This window comes from Panulirus ornatus, chromosome 2 (assembly GCF_036320965.1).
Source record: "Panulirus ornatus isolate Po-2019 chromosome 2, ASM3632096v1, whole genome shotgun sequence".
NCBI classification, from domain to species: domain Eukaryota; kingdom Metazoa; phylum Arthropoda; class Malacostraca; order Decapoda; family Palinuridae; genus Panulirus; species Panulirus ornatus.
In genome coordinates this window covers 102610893-102631543 of record NC_092225.1, presented here as the reverse complement: position 1 = coordinate 102631543, position 20651 = coordinate 102610893, and the positions used below count along the sequence as shown (strand labels likewise).

General features: G+C 38.8%; 1 protein-coding gene and 1 long non-coding RNA gene across 5 annotated transcripts in view; one reads left to right on the top strand and one right to left on the bottom strand.

Annotated features, from left to right (window-relative positions):
* LOC139759046 (sushi domain-containing protein 4-like) overlaps window positions 1-12947 on the top strand; it is a 130366-nt gene extending 117419 nt beyond the window's left edge. For all 4 annotated transcript variants that reach the window (XM_071680966.1, XM_071680982.1, XM_071680974.1 and 1 more), the window contains one exon: window positions 8791-12947. In XM_071680966.1, coding sequence (XP_071537067.1) covers window positions 8791-8939 — 149 coding nt within the window. In that variant the 3' untranslated portion in view covers window positions 8940-12947. The remainder of the gene's footprint in view (window positions 1-8790) is intronic.
* The window catches only part of LOC139759080 (uncharacterized), a 58294-nt gene continuing 46778 nt past the window's right edge, over window positions 9136-20651 (bottom strand). The window contains exon 3 of the long non-coding RNA XR_011714994.1: window positions 9136-9255. This is a non-coding gene — a long non-coding RNA (uncharacterized lncRNA). The remainder of the gene's footprint in view (window positions 9256-20651) is intronic.

Genomic DNA, 20651 nt, shown 5'->3' with positions numbered 1-20651 from the left:
GATGCTCTGTACATACCTTCACCCTCTCAATCAATACCCTCCCATATAATTTACCAGGAATACTCAACAGACTTATACCTCTGTAATTTGAGCACTCACTCTTATCCCCTTTGCCTTTATTTTATTTATTTATTATAGTCACTGTCTCCCACGTTAGTGAGGTAGTTCAAGGAAACAGACGAAAGAATGGCCCAACCCACCCACATACACAGGTATTTACATAAACGCCCACACACGCACATATACATACCTGTACATTTCAACATAAACATACATATACACAGGCATATACATATATACACATGTACATATTCATACATGCTACATTCATCCATTCCCGCCACCACCCCACCACACTTGAAATGGCACCCCCTCCCCCTGCGTGTGTGCGAGATAGTGCTAGGAAAAGACAACAAAGGCCACATTCGTTCATACTCAGTCTCTAGCTGTCAAGTATAATGCACTGAAACCACAGCTCCCTTTCCACATCCAGGTCCCTCAAAACTTTCCATGGTTTACCCCAGACGCTTCACATGCCCTGGTTCAATCCATTGACAGCACATCGACCCAGGTATACCACGTCGTTCCCATTCACTCTGTTCCTTGCACGCTTTTCACCCTCCTGCATGTTCAGGCCCCGATCACTCAAAATCTTTTTCACTCCATCTTTCCACCTCCAATTTGGTCTCCCACTCCTCCTCGTTCCCTCCACCTCTGACACATATATCCTCTTGGTCAATCTTTCCCCACTCATTCTCTCCATGTGCCCAAACCATTTCAAAACACCCTCTTCTGCTCTCTCAACCACACTCTTTTTATTTCCACACATCTCTCTCACCTTACATTACTTACTCGATCAAACCACCTCACACCACATATTGTCCTCAAACATCTCATTTCCAGCACATCCACCCTCCTGCGCACAACTCTATCCATAGCCCACGCCTCGCAACCATACAACATTGTTGGAACCACTATTCCTTCAAACATACCCATTTTTGCTTTCCGAGATAATGTTCTCGACTTCCAAACATTCTTCAAGGCTCCCAGAATTTTCGCCCCCTCCCCCACCCTATGATTCACTCCCGCTTCCATGGTTCCATCCGCTGCCAGATCCACTCCCAGATATCTAAAACACTTCACTTCCTCCAGCTTTTTTCCATTCAAACTTACCTCCCAATTGACTTGACCCTCAACCCTACTGTACCTAATAACCTTGCTCTTATTCACATTTACTCTTAACTTTCTTCTTTCACACACTTTACCAAACTCAGTCACCAGCTTCTGCAGTTTCTTACATGAATCAGCCACCAGCGCTGTATCATCAGCGAACAACAACTGACTCACTTCCCAAGCTCTCTCATCCACAACAAACTGCATACTTGCCCCTCTTTCCAAAACTCTTGCATTCACTTCCCTAACAACCCCATCCATAAACAAATTAAACAACCATGGAGACATCACACACCCCTGCCACAAACCTACATTCACTGAGAACCAATCACTTTCCTCTCTTCCTACACGTACACATGCCTTACATCCTCGATAAAAACTTTTCACTGCTTCTAACAACTTGCCTCCCTCACCATATATTCTTAATACCCTCCACAGAGCATCTCTATCAACTCTATCATATGCCTTCTCCAGATCCATAAATGCTACATACAAATCCATTTGTTTTTCTAAGTATTTCTCGCATACATTCTTCAAAGCAAACACCTGATCCACACATCCTCTACCACTTCTGAAACCACACTGCTCTTCCCCAATCTGATGCTCTGTACATACCTTCACCCTCTCAATCAATACCCTCCCATATAATTTACCAGGAATACTCAACAGACTTATACCTCTGTAATTTGAGCACTCACTCTTATCCCCTTTGCCTTTATTTTATTTATTTATTATAGTCACTGTCTCCCACGTTAGTGAGGTAGTTCAAGGAAACAGACGAAAGAATGGCCCAACCCACCCACATACACAGGTATTTACATAAACGCCCACACACGCACATATACATACCTGTACATTTCAACATAAACATACATATACACAGGCATATACATATATACACATGTACATATTCATACATGCTACATTCATCCATTCCCGCCACCACCCCACCACACTTGAAATGGCACCCCCTCCCCCTGCGTGTGTGCGAGATAGTGCTAGGAAAAGACAACAAAGGCCACATTCGTTCATACTCAGTCTCTAGCTGTCAAGTATAATGCACTGAAACCACAGCTCCCTTTCCACATCCAGGTCCCTCAAAACTTTCCATGGTTTACCCCAGACGCTTCACATGCCCTGGTTCAATCCATTGACAGCACATCGACCCAGGTATACCACGTCGTTCCCATTCACTCTGTTCCTTGCACGCCTTTCACCCTCCTGATGTCCAGGCCCCAGTTGCTCAAAATCTTTTTCACTCCATCCTTTCACCTCCAGTTTGGTCTCCCATTCTCCTCGTTCCCTCCACCTCTGCTACATATATCCTCTTTGTCAATCTTTCCTCTTTCATTCTCTCCATGTGACCAAACCATTTCAAAACATCCTCTTCTGCTCTTTCAACCACACTCTTTTTATTACCACACATCTCTCTTACCCTTTCATTGCTTACTCGATCAAACCAACCCACACCACATATTGTCCTCAAACATCTCATTTCCAACACATCCACCCTCCTGCGCACAACTCTATCTAGAGCCCATGCCTTGCAACCATATAACATTGTTGGAACCACTATTCCTTCAAACATACCCATTTTTGCTTTCCGAGATAATGTTCTCGCGTTCCACACATTTTTCAACACTCCCAGAACTTTCGCCCCCTCCCTCACCCTATGACTCACTTCTGCTACCATGGTTCCATCCGCTGCCAAATCCACCCCCAGATATCTAAAACACTTCACTTCCTCCAGTTTTTCTCCATTCAAACTTACCTCCCAATTGATTTGTCCCTCAACCCTACTGTACCTAATAACCTTGCTTTTATTCACATTTACTCTCAGCTTTCTTCTTTTACACACTTTACCAAACTCAGTCACCAGCTTCTGCAGTTTCTCACCCAAATCAGCCACCAGCACTGTATCATCAGCGAACAACAACTGACTCACTTCCCAAGCCCTCTCATCCACAACAGACTGCATACTTGCCCCCTCTCCAAAACTCTTGCATTCACTTCCCTAACAACCCCATCCATAAACAAGTTAAACAACCATGGAGACATCATGCACCCCTGCCACAAATCAACATTCACTGAGAACCCATCATTTTCCTTTCTTCCTACTCGTACTCAGGCCTTACATCTTCAATAAAAACTTTTCACTGCTTCTAGCAACTTTCCTCCCACACCATATGTTCTTAATACCTTCCACAGAATATCTCTATCAACTCTATCATATGCCCTCTCCAGATCCATAATGCTACATACAAATTCATTTGTTTTTCTAAGATTTCTCACATACATTCTTCAAATCAAACACCTGATCCACACATCCTCTACCACTTCTGAAACCACACTACTCTTCCCCAATCTGATGCTATGTACATGCTTTCACCCTCTCAGTCACTACCCTTCCATATAATTTCCCTGGAATACTCAACAGACGTATACCTCTGTAATTTGAGCACTCACCTTTATACCCTTTGCCTTTGTACAGTGGCACTATGCATGCATTCCGCCAATCCTCATGCTCCTCACCATGAGTCATACATACATTAAATATCCTTACCAACCACTCAACATTACAGTCACCCCTTTTTTTTAAGTAAATTCCACTGCAGTACCATCCAATCCTGCTGCCTTGCCAGCTTTCATCTTCCGCAAAGCTTTTACTACCTCTTCTCTGTTTACTAAATTATTCTCCCTGACCCTCTCACTTCACACACCACCTCGACCAAAACACCCTATATCTGCCACTCTGTCATCTAACACGTTCTACATACCTTCAAAATACTCCATCTCCTCCTCACATCACCACTACTTGTTATTACCTCCCCATTACCCCCCTTCACTGATGTTCCCATTTGTCCTCTTGTCTTACACACTTTATTTACCTCCTTCCAAAACATCCTTTTATACTCCCTAAAATCTAATGATACTCTCTCATACATTTTTTTTTTCTTTTTTGCTTTGTCGCTGTCTCCCGCGTTTGCGAGGTAGCGCAACGAAACAGACGAAAGAAATGGGCCAACCCACCCCCATACACATGTATATACATACGTCCACACACGCAAATATACATACCTACACAGCTTTCCATGGTTTACCCCAGACGCTTCACATGCCCTGATTCAATCCACTGACAGCACGTCAATCCCGGTATACCACATCGATCCAATTCACTCTATTCCTTGCCCTCCTTTCACCCTCCTGCATGTTCAGGCCCCGATCACACAAAATCTTTTTCACTCCATCTTTCCACCTCCAATTTGATCTCCCACTTCTCCTCGTTCCCTCCACCTCCGACACATATATCCTCTTGGTCAATCTTTCCTCACTCATTCTCTCCATGTGCCCAAACCATTTCAAAACACCCTCTTCTGCTCTCTCAACCACGCTCCTTTTATTTCCACACATCTCTCTTACCCTTACGTTACTTACTCGATCAAACCACCTCACACCACACATTGTCCTCAAACATCTCATTTCCAGCACATCCATCCTCCTGCGCACAACTCTATCCATAGCCCATGCCTCGCAACCATACAACATTGTTGGAACCACTATTCCTTCAAACATACCCATTTTTGCTTTCCGAGATAATGTTCTCGACTTCCACACATTCTTCAAGGCTCCCAGGATTTTCACTTCCTCCCCCACCCTATGATCCACTTCCGCTTCCATGGTTCCATCCACTGCCAGATCCACTCCCAGATATCTAAAACACTTTACTTCCTCCAGTTTTTCTCCATTCAAACTTACCTCCCAATTGACTTGACCCTCAACCCTACTGTACCTAATAACCTTGCTCTTATTCACATTTACTCTTAACTTTCTTCTTTCACACACTTTACCAAACTCAGTCACCAGCTTCTGCAGTTTCTCACATGAATCAGCCACCAGCGCTGTATCATCAGCGAACAACAACTGACTCACTTCCCAAGCTCTCTCATCCCCAACAGACTTCATACTTGCCCCTCTTTCCAAAACTCTTGCATTCACCTCCCTAACAACCCCATCCATAAACAAATTAAACAACCATGAAGACATCACACACCCCTGCCGCAAACCTACATTCACTGAGAACCAATCACTTTCCTCTCTTCCTACACGTATACATGCCTTACATCCTCGATAACAACTTTTCACTGCTTCTAACAACTTGCCTCCCACACCATATATTCTTAATACCTTCCACAGAGCATCTCTATCAACTCTATCATATGCCTTCTCCAGATCCATAAATGCTACATACAAATCCATTTGCTTTTCTAAGTATTTCTCACATACATTCTTCAAAGCAAACACCTGATCCACACATCCTCTACCACTTCTGAAACCACACTGCTCTTCCCCAATCTGATGCTCTGTACATGCCTTCACCCTCTCAATCAATACCCTCCCATATAATTTACCAGGAATACTCAACAAACTTATACCTCTGTAATTTGAGCACTCACTCTTATCCCCTTTGCCTTTGTACAATGGCCCTATGCACGCATTCCGCCAATCCTCAGGCACCTCACCATGAGTCATACATACATTAAATAACCTTACCAACCAGTCAATAATACAGTCACCCCCTTTTTTAATAAATTCCACTGCAATACCATCCAAACCTGCTGCCTTGCCGGCTTTCATCTTCCGCAAAGCTTTTACTACCTCTTCTCTGTTTACCAAATCATTTTCACTAACCCTCTCACTTTGCACACCACCTCGACCAAAACACCCTATATCTGCCACTCTATCATCAAACACATTCAACAAACCTTCAAAATACTCACTCCATCTCCTTCTCACATCACCACTACTTGTTATCACCTCCCCATTTGCGCCCTTCACTGAAGTTCCCATTTGCTCCCTTGTCTTACGCACTTTATTTACCTCCTTCTAGAACATCTTTTTATTCTCCCTAAGATTTAATGATACTCTCTCACCCCAACTCTCATTTGCCCTCTTTTTCACCTCTTGCACCTTTCTCTTGACCTCCTGTCTCTTTCTTTTATACATCTCCCACTCAATTGCATTTTTTCCCTGCAAAAATCATCCAAATGCCTCTCTCTTCTCTTTCACTAATAATCTTACTTCTTCATCCCACCACTCACTACCCTTTCTGATCAACCCACCTCCCACTCTTCTCGTGCCACAAGCATCTTTTGCGCAATCCATCACTGATTCCCTAAATACATCCCATTCCTCCCCCACTCCCCTTACTTCCATTGTTCTCACCTTTTTCCATTCTGTACTCAGTCTCTCCTGGTACTTCCTCACACAAGTCTCCTTCCCAAGCTCACTTACTCTCACCACTCTCTTCACCCCAACATTCACTCTTCTTTTCTGAAAACCCATACAAATCTTCACCTTAGCCTCCACAAGATAATGAGCAGACATCCCTCCAGTTGCACCTCTCAGCACATTAACATCCAAAAGTCTCTCTTTCGTGCGCCTGTCAATTAACACGTAATCCAATAACGCTCTCTGGCCATCTCTCCTACTTACATACGTATACTTATGTATATCTCGCTTTTTAAACCAGGTATTCCCAATCACCAGTCCTTTTTCAGCACATAAATCTACAAGCTCTTCACCATTTCCATTTACAACACTGAACACCCCATGTATACCAATTATTCCCTCAACTGCCACATTACTCACCTTTGCATTCAAATCACCCATCACTATAACCTGGTCTCGTGCATCAAAACCACTAACACACTCATTCAGCTGCTCCCAAAACACTTGCCTCTCATGATCTTTTTTCTCATGCCCAGGTGCATATGCACCAATAATCACCCATCTCTCTCCATCAACTTTCAGTTTTACCCATATTAATCGAGAATTTACTTTCTTACATTCTATCACATACTCCCACAACTCCTGTTTCAGGAGTACTGCTACTCCTTCCCTTGCTTTTGTCCTCTCACTAACCCCTGACTTTACTCCCAAGACATTCCCAAACCACTCTTCCCCTTTACCCTTGAGCTTCATTTCACTAAGAGCCAAAACATCCAGGTTCCTTTCCTCAAACATACTACCTATCTCTCCTTTTTTCACATCTTGGTTACATCCACACACATTTAGACACCCCAGTCTGAGCCTTCGAGGAGGATGAGCACTCCCCGCGTGACTCCTTCTTCTGTTTCCCATTTTAGAAAGTTGAAAAATACAAGGAGGGGAGGATTTCTGGCCCCCTGCTCCCGTCCCCTCTAGTCGCCTTCTCCGACACGCGAGGAATGCGTGGGAAGTATTCTTTCACCCCTATCCCCAGGGATAATATACATATATATACATATATATGTATATATATGTATACATATGTATACATATATATATCAACATATGCACATATAAATACACACATATACATATGTACACATGTACATATTCATACTTGTCTGCCCTCATCCACTCTTTTTACTGTGTACTTTTTGCTGCTGCAATTTAGAGATTTGTTTACACATCCATCTTGTTTCCTAAAACCCTTCAGCTTATTCACAGAATCCTATATAGATATTTTTTACTGATTTGCTTGAGAAAGTATATCTCTTTGAATTCTTGTAGATTTAAGATGCATAGTATTAATATCTGAAGGTTCTGTCCTAAATTCAGAACTTGTTTTCTGCTGTCCAAGCATCTTAACTTACATTTAAGATTTTCAGGGTATGCACATGTAAAAAGAGGTTCTCAGGCATCTGAAACACATGATTTTATCCTAACTTCAGCTTAGTCTTCATACTGAAAATCAGATCCAAAGCTTATTGCTTGGAAAAAGAGTAAATGAAAAAAATAAAAAAGATTGAAGCACTGGAGGAAGGCTTGAAACTTACCACAACATTAAAGCTTGATAATATTTAGCATGTTTCTCCAGTGATGGCATCTCTACTTGAAGGTTATTGAAGGCAATTCATGGTAATTTGTTGCTGCTCAGTAACCTGAGGTCAAACTAAGCTTTTAAACTATGTAATGCTGAGGCATCAATTGAGCATAATAGAAATCAGAGGAGGTCAACCTGTCAGTCTTTGTATCTGTATTGCAGGTGACTTGACAGAAATGTAGCATCTGAAAAGTTATTTGATCATCTTGAGATTCATCTGTCACTTTACTTCCATAGATTACTAGGAGTATTACCATACCAAGTGCTGGAGCTGCTGCTCAGAATTTTTTTTTGTTAGAGTGAGAATTTTTACATTGCCCATAAGTATGTGTAAGAGCTGTAGACGATCTTTTCCAACCACAGCAGTTATGATAGCCTATCTAGACCAGTATTTGATTGTTTCCTTGTTCCACATACACTCACACTATACTTTTGTTCTTTTCCTACACCTACTTTCTCTCTCTTGTGTGAAATTTCGTCTCATTTGAAAAACAGACTCATATATTCATTATAGGAGATTCACCTGTATGTGAAGCAGAAGGAAATGATGGATATGATCACGGTCATACAGAAAATCATTTCTCTCTCTTTCCAGCAATAGTGGTACTTTTTGCATATCCAGATGGTTATCCCTGCTTGCTTCCTTGTTGCAAGAATGCTCCTACATCACCCTTACTCATTCTGTCACTCAGTGTATGAACTTTTGTTCTGGTAAGTAGAAATATATGAAACTTATATCTTTATTATAGGAGCTCCACTGCTAGAAGAAGCAGAAGGAGATGATGGATGTGATCACCATCGTGCAGAAGATCAGTTCTCCTTGTCTACCCGTGACTCAGATAGCTTAAAGGACAATGTCTCGCACACAAGATCTGTCACAGTCAGCCTACAGGAGTGATGCACACTGAGACCTCCTGGTATCTTTCTGTTGTTTTGTTGAGTGATGTAATAGTATTTTAAGATTGTACAGTAAAGGGTCATTTATCAACAATGCCAGTACACTGCAGTATTCACTTTGCCTTTAATTCATAATGAGTGTTCTGAATATATATTTTAAGTTAATGGCTTCACATACATGCAAGCTACAACAGCTTGCAAAATTTTTCAATTGCTGTTGAAGCTACTGAAACTGTTGTTGAGAGTATTGTGATGACTTCATCATTTGGGCAAGGCTCTGGATGGGCAATCATTCTTTTCATCAGTGATGATGTAATCTGTAAATATACATGAGGTTTCATTAACATAGACACTGTTATGAACTGTAAAGAATCCTGTCTTCAGAATCAAAGTGTATGTTTGGTGGTATATGGAGGGTGTGAGGCAGAGTTTTTGAGTGTTTTTTATTAGACCATATTTACTGAATGAAATAATGTGTATATAACCTGTTGTCTTACAGAACCAAGTTTATTTCTGTGTAAGCCAAACCAATCATAACTTCATCTAACCATACTAAACATGAGTTACCTTGCATATTGTAAAAGTTGAGAAGAAAAATAGGAAACTCACAACCCCCTGGAAAAGTTTAGACCAGTCCTGCTGAGCTGACATGTACCTGCTCTTAAGCAGTTCATTCTCAGCCAGGATGCTGAACATTTACATGTTACTATGCATTTTAGTATGACAGGTAGATAAGCTCATTTTCCAATCAATAAACTTTTCCCTCTGTAATGGAGTGCACAGAATTAGGTGCTTTGTCACCCTAGCCTATCCCTATATGACTGTCTTGACTTCGAGGTTGTCATTGGAATAGTACATCTTTACTGTTTGCTGCTGGATTTAAATTTGAAATCTTATTTGTAATCTGAAGTTAACTGTGTTTCTCACCACCAAAGGTTAAGCTGTACTAATTATGAAGTTTCAGTGAATCCATAATTTTTTTTCTAATATTTTTCAGTCCCATGTTATAGTCAAGAATTGACATCTAAGGCTTTTTGCAAGTGCTATGACTTCTATCACTCCAACAGAAAGACTGGCTGTCCTATAGCTTTCATCCGTGAGCAGAACACTTTAAGATGAGTATCTTGCAAGCAGACTTTGGTTTTGCCTCAGTACTTAACATGGCATGTGTCTTTGGAAGATATGAAAACATGGATGTATATGGTGTTTGACAGAATTTGGGAGAGTAAAAGTGTAGTAAGATATGATTTATATCTTAAGAAGAGTGCATGAAAACCTTCTTAAATATCAAAAGTGGCTTTTCATAGGCCATTAGTTATCATGAGTTTGTTTCCTTTTTACTTAAGGTCTTTTACTCCTTACTCAGGTGTTTGCTTGATGATATTTGGCATAATATAACATATGTTAGCATGTTAGTAGAACAAATGCTTCACTGATTAACATCAATAGAGTTGATCAAGTTGATAATGATGTATATCTTTATACAATGTTAAGCAGTACTATTAAGAATGAATTTTTGTTCTTGTCTTGAATCATTCACATTGCTGTTTAGTTGGAGGAAGTTATCTCAAGAACCAGTTCTTATGTGTGGAAAGTGATGGAAAAATAAGTATATTTTCATCTTATTTGGGTAGACTGATGATGTTAACATATGTCTTTAGTTCTGTGCTGTGCAAAACTCCTATTTGAAGTTGCCATATAGCTGTAGCTTCACCCAAAAATAATGCTTCCACAAGATATTTTATGTTGTAACTTTCTTTTTAAATTTATTTATCGTGGAAATCATCACACATATAGGCATGGGAGTTGTGTGTCCATTACCCTTTAGTTTAGATTTACTGACTGAGAAAGCTCTTTCTTCTTCTTATTGCTTTGTATGTTAAGAAAACTTCACTGTATTTTTCACCCGCACTCTTTTAAGATTATTTTTGACTTCAGGTTGAATGGCAAGCCTGTCTTTTTCTTGGAGTTGTGGAGGTTTGGCTTGTTATGTATAGGCATAATGAGATTATTCCCATGTGGTTGAGCCCGGAAAACCTGTGGTGGAATAAGCACTGTAAATTAGATTTTTAGGTCTTATATTTTGTGTCCAGCAAAGCACTTACCTTTAGAAATTTATGGTAGCAGAAGCCAGAGAAACCTCCTCATCAAAATATATATATTTAATAAGACTTCAGGTTTTGCCATTAATCTTTTTACTTCCTAAAGTTCAATGTATTTTGTACCTGGAATGCAAATATTTAAATTTTCATAATATTCCAGGTAGCTAACTTTAAAACTGAATGCAGAAGTCATCATACTTAAGAGGCAAAGTTACACTGTATACATTGTTTGTAGATTATTAAAGTACAAGAAGTATTATTCCCATGGGGTTAATTTTTCAGTCGCCCAAAGAAAAAGTGATCATACTTAAGGGTAAATTCAAGGAGCAGACAAACTATTTGAGAATCAGATGATCCTGTTCATGTAGTTAAATCATTGTATGGGTGTTACTGAACTCCACCTGCTCAACATTGAACCACATGTGAAGAATCACCTTTAGTGAGGCTGCATCATTGGAAGCACAGTCTCATCAAAGAACTTCTCACTCCATAGGAGTCTACATTTTCCTGCTACTAGAAAGTAGCACAGCCATTGGCTGTCTTTAGAAAGGTCTAGATAACACTGGGACTCTCTCATGGAAATTAGTCTTGGGATATTTATGAATGGATGAATCATTGTATGTGAGGAGTCATCTTACTGTAGGGATAAATTCATCAAACTAACATAAGTTAATGGTCCCAGCAGTAAAGACTTGAAGGTTCATTAAGAAAGAATTGTAAGCTTCCTGTCAGAGAGGAGCGAAATTGTCAGTACAAGAATTTACAGTTATGAGCTTATAAAACTTTCATTTACCCATTTACAGTTGTTTTTCAATTTGTTTTATGGTATGTCATACATATACAGTATTTCTCTCCAAAGTCTTTGGTCTTATTAATGCCTGATAAGAGACTCTTTACTGTTGCAAGATTAGCATTAGGAAATAGGCATATTAGTCACAAATGCAGTTCTTTATATTAAATTTCATATATTATATATGATAAATGTTAGTTCATATTAAAAATTAGTCTGTAAAGTTGAGAAATTTTTTTATTTATGTATTGCTGGACAGATAAATCAGAATACTGTATACTCAAAAACAAACAGCATTATTTAGTACAATTTAGTGTTCAGTGTTATTTTGTGTGAATGGAATTAATCAGTGGTCATTTTTTTAATAGAAAATTATAAACATATGTACAAAGAAGCATTCTTAATGGCTTAGAAAGTAAAATGCAGTTAGGCTTAATACCAATGGCCAGTGATGATTGTCATGCTCCAAATATGCTCCAGTATCTTTTTACACACTGCAGCCTATATTTGCATTACTGTGATACCTCATTGTCTGATTTAAGCTTTTCATTCTGTGATAGTTTTGTTACTTATTATGCACAACGTTACATACTTATGCATCTATTTTTTTAACACCTGTAGGTATAGCTTAAGAGTATTGACCATATATACTCATTGATCAGAAGACAGTAACTTTCTGATATATAGATTTTTGGTTAAAGCATTACTTCAATTACCAAAAGCTTGAAATTAGAATTTTAGTTTTAAGGCATAACCTCATACTGATTTGATAGTTTTGCTAGAGTACATGCAAGACAATATCTTAGAGGTTTTGAAGATATTTAATTCAAATGATCAGGTGTGGTGATTTCACCTCATTGTCTAAGTTAAATGAATGATTATGTTTGAATGTACCAGGTGACTATTAAAATTGCTTCACAACTATAGGTATCTGATACTGTTAGCCATAACCATGTATGTATCATTCACCTCTCTTGTCTATATTTAATGCAATTCTGTCTGTATTTAGCATATATCCTGTCTCTATATCTTTCATATATATCTACCTTATATCTCTCTTTATATCTGTCTCTCTATACCACTATATATGTGCATATTATATGTTGTATAAACTGTTTGATTTGTTTAACTTCTAGAATACCTTTGTTGCTATTTTGGAGAGAATTGTTTTATTTCATACGATCACATTAGCATTTTGCAGACAAAGCTGAAGTCTGTTACTAAAACCAGAAAACAAAAACTACATAGTCAAGTCACCAAGCATCCTACACAGTCCATTGGAAACCTCTATCTTTTTTTTTTTTTTTACATTTCCTAAGACATGCTTTATTTTGTAATACAACATATCCTAGAGTATTGGAAATGATTCTTAAGGGAAATTTTAGAATACATATCATTAAAGCTAATAACATAGAACGACTAGAAATTAATGGATTACATAGCTTTGTGCAGTGGCAGTATCATAGCCATTGAGGTTAGGAAGTGCTTCTACTGCAGTAGAGAGCTCAACAATTAGATGACTTCAGTACCTCAATGTGACCTCATTTTACACACTTAGGGGTGAAACCAAAGGGGAAGGCATTGCCCAATTCAATCAGGGCAATAGTTATAAAACAGACAAACCCTTAAGGTGTACTGATTTTTTTCTTTTTTTTAATAATCTGAGAGTCTCTCGTGCCTCTGGGAAAACTGCATTGGAGTTTCCCCCTTTCAGTGGCCTGTCAAGCATGGAGCACTAAAGGCTAAGAAGCAACACTGGAGGCCACCAGTGAAAAGGGAGGAGCAATTTAGGGTAATGACTCCGTTTGTTAATGGGATGTCTGGGGAAAGTAAAGGAGGAAGCTCAAGGAGAAATTTAAAAGTTATAGTTTGAGTGTGCTGGGGATTGGGTAAACCCATATCCTTGGACAGGGTGTATGTTGTGAAAATGGAAATAATGAATGCATGTTCTTGGAGGGCATTGAAAGAGTGGTATGGACAGAAATGAATGATAATTGTCAGGGAAGAGAAAATGAAGGCTGTGCAATTGTCCTATCACCAGGTTTTGGAGGGTGTCACAGAACATGGATGGAAAATAGAGTGGGTGAAAGGGAAGACTGGAATTGTGAAGTATGCATAGATATGTGTATATGCATCTGTGAATATGAAGACTTTGCAAGGTAAGGATGAAATGAAACATTTATTTGAGTGATTGTATAAATGGGTTTTGATAAGAAGAGAAAGATGGTTGTAATGAGTGATCTGAATGTGAAGGTGGAATGTGACGAAACTGACAAGGTAGTTGGTAAATAGGGAGTGCCTGGAGTAAATGAGAATGAAAGTCATCTTAAGGATGTCTGTGCTGAAAGGGAAGTTTAAGGAAAATAAGAAATTGTACTAGAAGGAGGTGGATAAGGAAAGAGGTGGATGTAAGACCAGAAATGAAAATGTGTGAAGTAAGGAAGGAGAGTTGCTGCATCAAAGGGAGGAAGTGAAAGAAAGGTTGAAAGTATTTTCAAGAACTAATGAATGTGCAAGAAGGTAATGCAGAAGTTATTTAATGTATGGTTATGGAAGATGGAAGGAAAAGGATACATATGCAAGGGCCTATAGCAGGAAGGTAGGTGAAAAGGGCAATAATGAGGTTGAAAGCAGGAAACGCACCTGAAGTAGATGAGATTTTGATGAAATGTTGAAGTACGTTGGAGAAAGTGTGATAGAGTGGATGCATTTGATATGTGATTTGCCATGGAAACATAAGGTTGTGCTTAACGATTGGATAAAAGCTGTTATAGCACTTTTCTTGAAAGAAAAAGGTGGTAAGGATTTATGTAGCACTTATAGGGGAATTAGTCTGTTAACTATACCAGAAAAAGTGTATGCAAGAGTGTTGGTTGATAGAGTGATGGAGTTGACAGAATGCAGAATATGTGAGGAGTAATGCATTTCAAGAAAAGTAGGGGATGTGTGGATAAGTTTTTTGCAATTAGAATGACTGTGGAAAAGAAGTTGGGAGTTGTGAAATGTTGTGTGTTTTATAATAAGTGCAAGTCTTTGAATTGAAGGTAAGTGCAGGTATTAGTAAATTAATGGTGTTTGAAAGGAAACAGAATGAAAGTATAGATTTTGAAAAACCCTGTAGAGTGAGGGAAGAAAATGTACTAAACTGTTATAGATATGTTGGAAGAATGACTGGAAAAAGTGACAGAATTTAAGACTGGGAGCCATCTTGGATATATTTCGTGATATGGAAGGAGACATAAGGAAGAGAGCAGTACAAGGCAGAAGAGTCATTGGGTCCCTTAGAATAATGAAGGGTAGAGGTGTAAGTATGGAAGTGAAGAAAGGATTAGAGGACAGTATAATCCTCCTGACCCTGCACTATACAGCTGAAACATGGACATAAAATGAGTCACAGAGGCCAAGAATCTAAGCCGTGGAAGTGAGTTGTTTGAGAGGAGCATGTTGTATGACTGGATGGAATGAACAAATGAATGAGGGCGTGCGTGAGAGATGTGGTATAGCAGAGAATACAAAGGGAATGAATTGTGGAGTGGTAGAGTGAGTGAAACAAACTACTTTGAGGTGGTTTGAGCATGTAGAGATGATGCAAGATGGGTAGTTTACAAGGATAGTTTATGATACATTATTTAAGAAGTTTTATGTGATGAAGACCACCTACAACATGGGGAGATAGGGTGGAAGAATACATGAGAGAAAGAAAATCTGTATCAGTGCATGGAATGGTGTGTGAAGGAGGCATGTAAGTAGAATCTCTTGCCATGGCAACCTACTTTATGGGAGTTCCCAGAGGGAATGGGCCACAGAGATATAGTTAGATAGATAGATAGAGAAGTTGTGGAAGCACTGAAGAATGTGTGGAAAGAAAGAACATTATCGCAGAGGGCAAAAATGGGTATGTATGAAGGAACAGTAGTCCCCAACAGTATTACAAGGATGCGAGGCATGGGCTATAGATAGGCTTGTGCAGAGGAGGGTGAATGTGTTGGAAATGAAATGTTTGAGGACAGTGTGTGGTGTGAGGTGGTTTGATGGAGTAGGTAATGAAATGGGAAGAGAGTGTGGTAATAAAAAGAGTGTGGTTGAGAGAACAGAGAGGGTGTGTGGAAATGGTTTGGACAAATGTAGAGAAAAAGTAAGGAAAGGTTGACAAAGAGGATATATGTGTCAGAAAAGGAGGGAACTGGGAGAGCAGGTAGACCAAATTGGAGATGGAAGAATGAAGTGAAGGAGATTTTGAGCAATCGGGGCCTGAGCATGCAAGAGGGTGAAAGGCTTGCAAGGGATAAAGTGGATTGGGATGATGTGGTATGCTGATGTATTGCATCCGAGGTGAGCCATGGGAAGGTCTGTGGGGCCTGGACGTGATGGAACCTGTGGTTTCAGTGCATTACACAGGAAAGTTCGAGTACAGATGTGAGCGGATGAAGCCTTTCTTACTCTGTCTCCTGGCACTACCTTGCTGATGCATGGAGGCAGTGATCAGATGTAGGGGAGAAGAAAGGAATGTATTTGAATAATTTTTTGTTTTCTTTCATACATTTGTGCTGTTCCTGTGGAGCAGGATGTCATTGGGAATGCATGACGGTGAACAAGTATGAACATGTACATGCGTATGTATGGGCATGTATATGAGTGTGTGTGTGTTTATATGTATGTATATGTACATGTATGCATGCATATGTATATATATGTATGTATATGTACATGTTTACATGCATATATATATATATATGTATATATACATGTATATGAGTGGATGTGAACTTTCTTCATCTGTTTCCTGGCGCTAACTCACAAATATGGGAAACAATGATCAAGTATGAAAAAAGGATTTATTTTGTATCTTTTCAGTTTTCAGTGAATACAGTTCTGTCAAAATGTAGATATTGATATTCATGTTTGCTCTATGGCATTATTAATATTTTGCAGAATGATGTTAATGTTCTTAATCTAGACTTATCTGTTGTGCTTTTATTTTGTCCTTACCAAAGTAGATTCATTGTAGATAATAGATAAGTGTAATGTATATTGTATTTTTATGTACCACACATTCAGATCAGAGGTTAAAGACAGCAAAAAGAAATTTAGTTGTTGAAAGATTGTCACATTTTCTGTAGTTTGGTGAATTCTGTTTTGTGTATCACTGATTGATTGAGAGGTGTAACCATTGTTACTTGGATAATGTATAAGGGTACACAAATTGATTCATAGGTCCAAAGTTTGGTTAAGCTGACTTTGTCTCCAACCATTGAGTTCCTTTCAATATTATGATATGTTATAGGGGCTACTGTCATCTCTCCAGTAGCTGCACTGCAGTTAGGAGCAGGGAGATGATGAACTTCCTTTGAGGAGATAGTTCTTTGATGAATCTGTACTGTTTTTCATCCCTTGATGATGATACAGCCTATCCAAAAAATACTTTTCATTCACAATTTAACCATATGCATGCAGAGTCCAGAAACACTAGTTTCCCCTTATTTGTATTCCTTTGATAGCCAAAGAAATTTCTTTTTATCTTTTAAAAGAGAATTAGCGGGCATACTTAGGAGATAACTTTTCTGTAAATGATAAACACCTCCTCCCATAGTACAAATATCTTTCCAGATTTAGACTAAATATAGATTGAACTTACTGTAATATTGATTATGAAGGAGTTCAGTGCAATTCAAACAGCAACAGACCATTAGGTACTTTCATGGCTTTTTGTGATAGTGAAAGATATCAGGAATTCAGAGATTAGTGTGGTGAAAGTTTGAAGGCATCCAGATAACTCAAAGAGAATAACCTACAAACTGTCAGTGTGACTAAGGAGGTACAAATGATGTTAGTCTTGGAATTGAAACAAAATTTTTATGAAGTTCGTTCATAATCATATCCATAGTACTACTTTCAACAACTCTGATTGTCAAAGCATTTCATTTGTTAACAGCCCTGCTAGAGAAAAAGTACTTCACCTCATTTAAGGTAAAACATTTGCCATTGTGTTTGTATCCATTACTGCAAATGAAATCAGATGAATCACGTCCTAAGTAGCTTGACAGATCAAGATCATCATAGCCTTTGATGATTTTTGAATACTTGTATTAGAACACCTCTTAATCTTAACATTTCTAAGCTAAATAGATTCAAGGTGTTTAATAATTGTGCAGTATGTAAAGAACATACCTACACTGTAATTTTGTGAAAATTTACCTTTAACATTTCAAAGATTGATCCAGCATAAAAGGTGCATTTGTGCCAGATAACACTAAGACATAAACTAGTTTCTTTTATACTATACCACTAGAACACCAATGACCCATGCAATTTATTTTCTTAATGCGTTAACCCATGCCCATGTCTCTTAATTGTGCAGTGTCTGTCTTCTGTATCAAGTATATTGTTGCATACTTTCTAGCAGGGTGGTCACAGAAGAATTTCCTTCAAGCATCCCATTTCTTGTTTGATACAATGTTATATTAGTACAACCCTCTATGATGACAGCCTTCTCACCCTTATATTCCCACACTATATTCCCACATTCCTCCTTATCTCCTTCCCCCTTCTTTGCTGGAGGAATTAATTCTTACTGTTCTATCCTTACCTTATCCACTTACATTTTGAATTTAATGGATTTTAGTTTGAAAGAGACAACTTAGACATTGGCCAAGAGGCATTTGTTGTCTGTCTTTCCCATATACTTTTGTCAACATTCATTATACCATGTACAAAAGCTCTTGCCATTACAAAACCATTCTGTATTTCTTGTGCCTCTTTCTTTGTTGTATATCTTTCTCTCATACCTTCATTTCTCAGTATGTCTAGTTCCCTTACTCCAAAGCTAAATTCAGAAAGTCCATCTCTCTACCATAGCCCATTTCTGTCAACTCTGTCATACACATTCTTAAAGCCAGGTACTCAATATTTTTTTGTTTCTCATGTCATTGTTTTGGTTGATTTTTCATACTTGTCCATCATATTTCCATATTAGCAAGGTAGACCCAGGAACAGACAAAGAAAGACCTTGTTTGCTCACATCCATTCTCTAGCTGTTATGTGCAATGCACCTAAACCACAGCCCCCTATCCAGGCTCCACAGGCCTTTCCAGCTATTTCATATTCAGTATTTCTTGTAAGATGTAACAGTCTCTTAGCCTTTCTCCTTTACACTTGGTATAGATACACTGGTCTTACCTACTTCTTTAGAATTAACATGTTTTTCCAATTCCTGCACAGATCTTTGTTTGATGATAGCCTACCATCTACATCTTATATCTTGCATACTACTCATTTGTTTCAAAATCTTATAATGCTATTCAAATACATCCCTTTGTTTTAATTCAACCCATATTTAGCTCTTAACATATCTTTTTCTGTCTATTTTAATGTTTCTTACAACTTTTACTTCTGGAAAGCCTCACTTGTTCTTTCCTCAAGTAGTTCTGTAAAGCCATGAAGCCAGTTGGCTAACTTAAGCAAGATAGGCACACACATGGGAAATGGAGTTCAGTAGCCAGGAACCAGGGTATTGTGGTAAAAGGTTCTTTGAAATTTGTAATGGATAGATAGCAATGTAGGTACCTTTGGCTTCAATTGCAGAGTGAAGGATTAGATATGGAGAAGTGGTACAATTGATATGAAAAAGCAAAAGAGCTTAGCAATGTGCTCTTTGGTAAAGGTGTAAGTGGTACTCCAGCCAGGTAGCACTTGAAAGGTATGAGAAAGCAAGAAACAAGTATAGCAGAATAAGAAGTAAAGAAACTTTAAAAAGAATACTGGACACAAAGCAGATGACAATCCAGGCATTTTCCATACATTCATCAGGAGCAATTTTCAATTAAAGAGCAGCTAATAAGGTTAAGGCTTCAAAAGGGAAAGTTTTAGAGCATAATGTAAAGATATCTGAATAAGTTAAAAAGTGTTTTCACTATGAAAGATACTTTAACCCCAATACCAATAAGAAGAAATGGGATGGAGGTTTTTGAAAGCATTAAAATATCTAACATACAGAATATTTAAGAATCATGACTCCCATAATTAGGATCTTAAAATGGGTTCAGGTCACCAATGGTGTGCCACAGGGCTCCTTTCTGGAACCATTGCCCTTCTAGATCAATGCAAATGACTTGCCTGAATGAATTTGCTGTTGATGCCAGAGTCATGAGGAAGTTAAACAGTAAGGAGCATAGCATCAATCAACAAGGGAACTAGACAGGATACAAAATTGGTCTTATATGTGGTAGACAAAATTCAGTGAGCTTGAATGGAAAGCAATAAGGATGGAACATAATGAAAGAAGGCCTTGATATAAGTATTATCTAGCAAGAGATAAGCTCCAAGAATATGTGTGTGAAAGGAACTTGGTTTTATACACCATCCTTAGCCTATTGCGAAGATGAAAATAACATTCAGGTTTTTTTTTTTTTTTTTTTTTTTTTTTTTTATATACTTTGTCGCTGTCTCCCGCATCTGCGAGGTAGCGCAAGGAAACAGACGAAAGAAATGGCCCAACCCCCCCCCCCCCATACACATGTACATACACATGTCCACACACGTGTATACATACCCACACAGCTTTCCATGGTCCACCCCAGACGCCTCACATGCCTTGATTCACTCCACTGACAGCACGTCAACCCCTGTATACCACATCGCTCCAATTCACTCTATTCCTTGCCCTCCTTACACCCTCCTGCATGTTCAGGCCCCGATCACACAAAATCTTTTTCACTCCATCTTTCCACCTCCAATTTGGTCTCCCTCTTCTCCTCGTTCCCTCCACCTCCGACACATATATCCTCTTGGTCAATCTTTCCTCACTCATTCTCTCCATGTGCCC